We start from the raw sequence: 8,113 nt of genomic DNA on the forward strand, positions 1-8,113 counted from the left end.
ATTCAACTCAGCCCCCTGACTCCCTTTAATTGTTGGGATATTACTCACTGTGAAGACTGATGCAAAGTACTTATTAAGTTTTCCTGCTATTTCCTTATCTCCCATCACTAGGCTTCCAGCATCAGTTTGAAGTGGCCCAGTGTCTACTTTTGCCTGTCGTTTGTTTCTTATGTATTGAAAGAAACTTTTACTATCATTTCTAATATTACTGGTTAGCCTACCTTCATATTTGATCCTCTCCTTCCTTATTTCTCTCTTTGTTGTCCTCTGTTTGTTTTTGTAGCCTTCCCAATCTTCTGATTTCCCAGTGCTCTTGGCCACTTTATAGGATCTCTCTTTCTCTTTGATAGATTTCCTGACTTCCTTTGTCAGCCATGGCTTTCTAATCCCTCCCCGGATAATCTTTCTCTTCTTGGGGATGAACCTCTGTACAGTGTCCTCAATTTTACCCACAAACTCCTGCCATTTTTGCTCTACTGTCTTCCCCGCTAGGCTCTGCTTCCAGTCCCCAATTCCCTTTTGAAGTGTATAATTGTAACCTCTTCCTTGTAACCTACCAGGCAGAACCCTTCAGATCCTAACTGCTCCCTGTGAAATAATGTTTCTCCTTTGTCGAGAGTGTGGTGCTGGGAAAGCAGAGCAGGTCAGGCAGCATCCGAGGAGCAGGAGAATCGATGTTTCAGGCAAAAACCTTTCATCACGAATGTATGTCTTTGCCTGGCCTTTGATTTCTGCCTTTTACTCCCATGGTCTCTGACTTCTAACCAAACTGGCCAAGTGAGACCACTTTCCCCAGCCTTGCTTTTTCAGTGTGACTCCAGATTCCACCGTGTTCACTCTCCACTTGTTGTCCTGATGATATACCACAGGTATCTCCACTTGCCTAGTCACTCTGTGCTGGGATTTCTCGGTCATTCTTCCCAATGCACTGACTGGAAAGAGGGACTTTTAGAAGCAAGTTTTCACTGAGCAGTGTCACAAGAGATGGGATGAAGAAAGTAACTCTCTCCCTTCCTTCCTCCATAGTGACACCAATGAAGTTGACATACCCCTGAACACCAGGGTAGGCACAAAACGTTACATGGCACCAGAAGTGTTGGACGAAAGTCTCAATCGCAACCATTTCCAATCATACATCATGGCAGATATGTACAGCTTTGGTCTGATCCTCTGGGAAATAGCTCGCCGTTGTGTTTCTGTAGGTAAGGTAACCGGTATCTCTTATCTTGTTCGTATTGTTATGATCTCCATCTGCTATTGGTAAGGGGGAGCCAGAAATCAAGATAACCAAATTTGACTGATCTTCCCCTAATGAAATTACCAACAAGATTTCATTCTTTGTAACTTGTACTTTAGTACAAATCAGAATCAATGTAAAATGAGCATGAATTAACAGGCAAATGATACTTTAACTATTTCACTTTAAGCAGTTGACACAACAAAGTCCCTCTTACAAACTACAAGCACCCACAAACATGTGACTCCATGTGTAGTTCCACAGATCTGTAACATGCTACCTCTACATAGCATCCCTCACCTTTTCACCGGATCGCTTGATCCTTGAGTCATGTTCATCAGCAACTTTATTCTACTGGTGCAGTGGCTCAGTGGTTAGCACTGCTGCCTCACAGCATCAGGGACCCATGTTCAATTCCAGCCACGGATGACTGTCTGTGTGGAATTTGCCCCATATCCATGTGGGTTTCCTCCCACAGCCCAAAGATGTACAGATTAGGTGAATTGGCCATGCTAAATTGCCTATAATGTCCAGGGAAATGTGCAGGTGGTGGATTAGATATGGGAAATATAGGGGGGTTGGTGTCTGTGTGGCTCGATGTGGCTTGCTTCTACACTGTCGGGACTCTATATCCAAGACCACTGGACATAGTTCTCACCTGAATAGCGCACACCTGTGCAAGCTCCTTAGCTAGGTTTATTATAGTCTTGATTGTATAGAAGCCCCAGAGACTCCTTTAGGCAACCCTTTTAATGAATTCTGTAGAACAGTCTTGTCAGATCTGGTAAAACTGAAGTCAATGCAATAAATTTGTTGAATATGAAATCCCTGTTTGAAGTCTATCTTCAGCGGTCTACATGGTCTTACAAACATACTGCTCCTTATAAATATACTTTCTCCATTCACCCCTCTGCTGCAGCTCTCCATTGTCTGGCAGCTGTCTGTTTTGTTGAGCCACATGGTTATAATCAGAATTTAATCCTGTTGGTACCGCTTCCAGATCAATGGGCGCCAGGTCACATGGATCAATATTTCTTATTATTCAAGAAAATTAAAATGATGTAAACAATGGAAGTAAATGTTTAAGAATCTTTTCCAACCTTTCTGCAAAACAGTTACGGTCCTTCAGACAACATAAAGAAACCACAAATTTACATGACTGTACTGCTTCTGGTCAAACATCATCACAGTATCAGAATGCAGAGAGAGTCTGTGGAGACGTTTTGTTAGGAAATAATAACGTTCATTCACATGGTGACTTTAAAGTAGTGAAATGCTTGAGAGCTTCAGAGGAATACTGTCAAACAAAATTGGGCACTGCTTCATGTCGGGATACATTAGGACAAAAACTCAATCATAGCCAGAGGTTTTATGGGCTCTCTTAAAGAAGGGAAGGAAGAGTGTTGGATTGGCAGAGAGATTTAGGGAGGGAACTCCAGAGATGAGGGCCTGATCAGTTGAAGGTGTAGTCATCAATGTAGAGTGTTTAAAATCAGGATGCACAAATAACCAGGGTAGGAAAAACATTGGCTTCTCAGAGGCTTGTAGTATCGAAGGTGTTTACCAACATAGGGATGGGTGGAGGCTTGGAAGAAATAACATACAGGGCAGAAGTATTAGGAAATGATGAGCTATTAGTATTAAAAGCTGCTTAACAAAGGTGGTAGATGGAGTTACGAGACAAATGGCTCGTGAGTTACCTGAACAGTTAAACAGGCCTGAACGTCTCCCTGTGTTCCTATGATTATTTAATTGTTTTTATTCAATTTGTTTGTAATGAATTGTACAAACTACTCAAGGGAGTTGGATGGAGGATGGCAGGGTGCCCAAAGATGCCCCATCTGCCTGCTTTTGGATTTGGTATGGACCCAGAGAATAAATACTGAATTCCAGAGCAATATTGATGGGGAATGTCACAGATAACTGTCGATAGCTGTGAGGCCATGTGAATTTGCACTTTCTAAGTCAGGCCAATCATAGCAGATAATGTATGATGAAAGGTAAAAGTTGCAGTGGTATTCAAAGTGTTTTGAAAAGAAGTGTGTGTGTCAGTGTGTGTCTGTCTGTGTGTCTGCCTGTCTGTCTGTGTCTATATGTGTCTGTGTGTCTGTGTGTGTGTGTCTGTGTGTGCGTGTCTGTGTGTGTGTCTGTGTGTGTGTGTGTGTGTCTGTGCGTGTGCGTGCACGTGTGTGTGCATGTGTGTCTATGTGTGTGTGTGCGTGCGGTGCCTGCGTGTGCATGCGTGTGTGTGTGTGTGTGTGTTGGGATTTGAGTCCCACCTTTTGGACTGAGAGTGAGTTGAGCCTTATCTGTCAGTTGAAGCTGAGTATTTTATAGTTCGCTTTTCCTGATTGCTGAGAAACAGCAGCTCCGAGATCAATAAACAGCATGTTACTGACTAACTCTCAGCTGCTACAAAAATATCACACTGGTTTTTGTTTGAATGGGTATTTTCTTTCACAGTGACAAACGTAAACAATTTTAATATTTGATACATTTTTTAAAGGTTCACCTTGCTCTGCTGCTGGTAATGGCCAGAGTTTAGCAGCCTGATCAAACCTGGTAACATGCCACACATTAGTGTGCTAACAACACTTCTGTTTCTGGCTATGTTTGACATAATCCTATTATGTCAAAGATTAAGATTGCTTGGATCTTTCTGTGCTCCCTGTCTAATGCTCCCCTCGCAATCTCTTCACTCACCAGAAGCCTGTCAAGAGGAGTTCCAGCAGGGGTCAGTACTGAGTTACTCCTGCTCCTGTGCTGAACAGTTAGTTGGCATAACTTTGAGAACAGGTAGAGTCTAGATTAGAGTGGTGCTGGAAAAGCACAACAGTCAGGCAGCATCCGTGGAGCAGGAAAATTGATGTTTGGGGCAAAAGCCCTTCATCAGGTCTTCATTCCTGATGAAGGGCTTTTGCCCGAAATGTCGATTTTCCTGCTCCTCGGATGCTGCCTGACCTGCTGTGCTTTTCCAGCACCGCACTGATCTAGACTCTGGTTTCCAGCGTCTGCAGCCCTCACTTTTGCCTTGAGAGCGGGCAGACTCGCTGAGGGATTTATGGTATCTGCCACTGAGGGGAGAGCTGGAATGGCGAGGGATTTACTTCAGTAGAATGTATCCTGTATTGTGGTTTGTCAGTGCTGCATGACATTTCCATCAACAGGCATTGTTGAAGAGTACCAGCTCCCTTACCATGATCTAGTGCCCAGTGACCCATCCTTTGAAGATATGAGGGAGGTGGTGTGTATCAAGCGGCTGAGACCATCCTTCCCCAATCGATGGACCAGTGACGAGGTAAGATAGACATTTGTTAAAGACGAGCATGGGGTAGGTGGATGGTGTAACAGAACAATGAAGAATAAGATGAAAGCATTTGTTCTGCGAATAGTCTAGTAATGCAAGGTCAGGGGTTCAAGTCCCGTCTTGGTGCCATTTCAACTGAATTAATGAATTTAGTCTGGAATTGAAAGTTCATAACATCAGAAACATTGCAGTAATCCCATTTCCCATCAGAAAAAGCATAGCGCTGGCGATCAGAAAGTGCTGGAGAAACTCAGCAGGTTTGGCAGCATTCTGCAGAGGGAGAGAAACAGAGTTAGTGTTTCAATTCCAAGGTCTCTCTCCTTTGGAAACCACTTTCTAGTGTGTTCTCCAGATCATGTTTCAGCAGGTCATGTTTCAGTAGATCACCATCAAGATTTCTCCCAGTCGATGACTGTAAGTATGGCAGCGTGTCCTCGGAGATCGCCCAGAGATGCCAGACTGTGTTTTCCACTGAAGATACAGCCACTGAGGAAACTTGTGATGCTTGTGTTTTGCCAAGTCCCTTCTAAATGCCCTGTTTTGCTGAGTTTCTGTAGATGTTTCTTCCTACTTGACCAAGAAGGTCTCCTGCTCCCACTTTGGGGCTGCCTCCAGTACTGACCATTAACTCTGTCACTTTGAGCTGTAAGATCTGAATTATTCGACAGGGTGCTATGAACACGCACATGTTAATTATCATCCGTGCTCACTCATATTAAGTTTCAATGCTTCACACTGAGGACAGCAACAGGTTTTGTGATCTGGTGAAGCATTTGTGATGCTTATTCTGTACAGACTAAATTCTGACCTTTCTGACTGTTTTAGTTGATATTATAAACACCTCTGCCTTCTCAGCTGTGAGTCCTTCCTGGTTTTGAAACTCTTAGCATTCTTTCTTGCCCCCAACTGCCCTGCCAACTGTTGAGGATACAAATCCTCCCCTTGATCCTGTAAACTATGGTCCCACCTACAAGCTCAAATCCCTCCATGACTTCACTTCCATCTCCTCATTTTGGACCATCTTTAAAATCCATGGAATGATTAAAATTGAGGATAAGCCGGAGGTTGGAAGAGGAGGAGCACAGGAATGGTGGGGGGAGGGGGGGAGTTGGGGGGCTGCATGAGTAACAAAGATGGGGGGAATGTGAGGGGTTTGAAAACAAGGGTTGCTGTTTTATCAGGCAGTTGCTCCGTATTACGTTCAACAAGTGAAGCCTTGGGACTGTAGTGCAGGGAAGGATAGTGATAGTGCCCATTTGCTTTGGTTTATGCCCATTTGTGTGTTTGCCTTCACAGTGTTTGAGACAAATGGGAAAAGTCATGACAGAGTGCTGGGCCCACAATCCAGCTTCTCGGCTAACAGCTCTCCGAGTGAAGAAAACCTTGGCTAAAATGTCAGAATCTCAAGATATTAAACTCTGATGCAACGCCAAATCTCCACTCGGTGTTCGAGACCCTCACATAGCACCGGACCCGTAGCGGATGGGAGAGTGACAGCCTTTTGACCCTTTCTAAACTATCTTTTCTGTTTAAGTCATTTCAACCCCTTGATCGTTGGTGCAGCAATGGCTGATTAACGAGGGAGAAGTGAACTGTCACAGCCACCAGAGATGGCAAAAGGAGCATCCACTGGGTATTTCCTGCTTACATAGTGTTAAAAACAAACAGGTATTCAAGAGATTAACACAAAGGGAGGTTGCATGCTCGCTTTCTGTGAAAGCTGTTCACTTGGTTAATTTGTTTTTTTTTGAGAAGTGTTATGCAATAAGAGACTCAAAAAGCCAACTCCAACCTGACTCCAATTGTACATAAACTGACGCCGTTAACACTGAGTGGAGCTGCTGTAAGGTTTAACTGAGCTGAGTTTCTGATGACCATAGGGACGGAAGTTGTTGCCTGGAGTCCACTGAGAGCAAACGTCCTCATCACGAGAGAATGTGTTCCGCCGCTGTCTGCCCTGTCATGGACACCCATGAGAACGTTTCATTGAGTATGCGTGTGGATATTCCTTTGACCGAAGAGAAGTGGATGGGAAGGGGCCTTGTGACAGGAATGTGACATTTATTGACAAGCACTGACAGGAACTCAGACAATGTGAGACATGGATTGTAATGTCTTCACCTTCCATTCAAAACCGTCTCCAGATAATTGGATTCTATCTGGCCAGGTTAGCTCATCTGGAACTGTGTGCAAATATCTTTGTCTTGAATCTCTTGTCACTCCATCATGCTTTCTGACTTTCCTTTGTATCTCCTTCAAGAGCCCTACTGCTCTTACAGAAACGTTTTCGGTGGTCAGAGGATTGAAAGGGAATTTGTTAAGCTATGAGAGGAATAACCTCCTGGTCCAGAGTTCATAGTGTTGGAGCAGCACTCTGGGAATTCATGGTGGACCATCATTGGTGGTAAATTCATAGGTTCAGAGAACAGGTGTCCCTGGCAGTCAGACCCTGGCAATGAATGTAACGTTAGCAACCAGGTTACTCAGCTGGGAAACCACTCAACCCCCAAACAGAGAAAGGAGAGAGGAGGGAGACAGGTTCTAAATCCCAAAAGGTGCTCGCCCAAGTCGCTGAGATTCTCCCCTGTTTTATATGCCACTAGTGGGCACTCATGACAGTGGGTACATGTCAGATTAGAGACTTGGACAACCATGTGGGGACTTATGGTTACAATGTTGGGAAGAATTCCAATATTTTCCCACTACGCTTCCCCTTTTGTAAAGGTGCTGCAGTGAGTTTAGTAGTTTACTGCCATTTCTTCAGGACATGCTACTCTGAAGTTATTTGGGAGCCTCACATTTCACATGTTGCCTGGTTGCATTCCATCCCATTGGTTTCCAAATGAATCCCAGAGACAGGGGAACTTTTGACAATAACCCTCGTCGTAAGGATGGGCCCCAGTGGATCCAGTGCCCCAATGTTCAGCATTCCTATCATATTTCTGCCTCAAAACTTCCAGCTATATTCTCTATAAATGAAGATGATGATTGAACAGAACCGATGATTACTTACAGTGTGGAAACAGGTCCTTTGGGCGAGTAAGTCCACACCAACCCTGCGAAGAGCAACCCACCCAGACCCCCACATTTACCCCTTCACCAAACACTACGGCCAATTCACCTGACCTGCACATTTTTGGACTGTGGGAGGAAACCGGAGGAAACCCACACAGACACGGGGAGAGTGTGCAAACAGTGCCCAAGGCTGGAATCGAACCTGGGTCCCTGATGCTGTGAGGCAGCAATGAGCCACTCTGCACTGTGCAATGAGCCAATGAGCACTGAGCCACTGTGCCACCCCCTTATAACACAAGATCACACAAGAATGGACCAATCAGGTTATATCAGAACCAACTGTATCACCATTATTACAACTACCTACCCTTTAAGATGGTAATGACGCTATCACCAGAATTTGGAATAGTGACAAATTTGAGTGAAGTAGTTCTGCTTCATTGCTTTTCCAACAGTGCAGGTTCTGATAAAAAAATGCCTTGTGTTTATTTAGTGAAACACTATGGGCTCTACTTTCCAAGAAATGAAATTTCTCAGAGATTGCCATCCTGTTC

General features: G+C 44.3%; 1 protein-coding gene across 5 annotated transcripts in view; it reads left to right on the forward strand.

The window, feature by feature from the left end:
• The window catches only part of bmpr1ba (bone morphogenetic protein receptor, type IBa), a 486,264-nt gene extending 478,643 nt beyond the window's left edge, over positions 1-7,621 (forward strand). For all 5 annotated transcript variants that reach the window (XM_043674433.1, XM_043674434.1, XM_043674432.1 and 2 more), the window contains 3 exons: positions 1,027-1,202; positions 4,405-4,535; positions 5,841-7,621. In XM_043674433.1, coding sequence (XP_043530368.1) covers positions 1,027-1,202; positions 4,405-4,535; positions 5,841-5,966 — 433 coding nt within the window. In that variant the 3' untranslated portion in view covers positions 5,967-7,621. The remainder of the gene's footprint in view (positions 1-1,026; positions 1,203-4,404; positions 4,536-5,840) is intronic.
• Positions 7,622-8,113: the final 492 nt, after the last annotated feature.

This window comes from Chiloscyllium plagiosum, chromosome 32, assembly GCF_004010195.1.
Source record: "Chiloscyllium plagiosum isolate BGI_BamShark_2017 chromosome 32, ASM401019v2, whole genome shotgun sequence".
NCBI classification, from domain to species: domain Eukaryota; kingdom Metazoa; phylum Chordata; class Chondrichthyes; order Orectolobiformes; family Hemiscylliidae; genus Chiloscyllium; species Chiloscyllium plagiosum.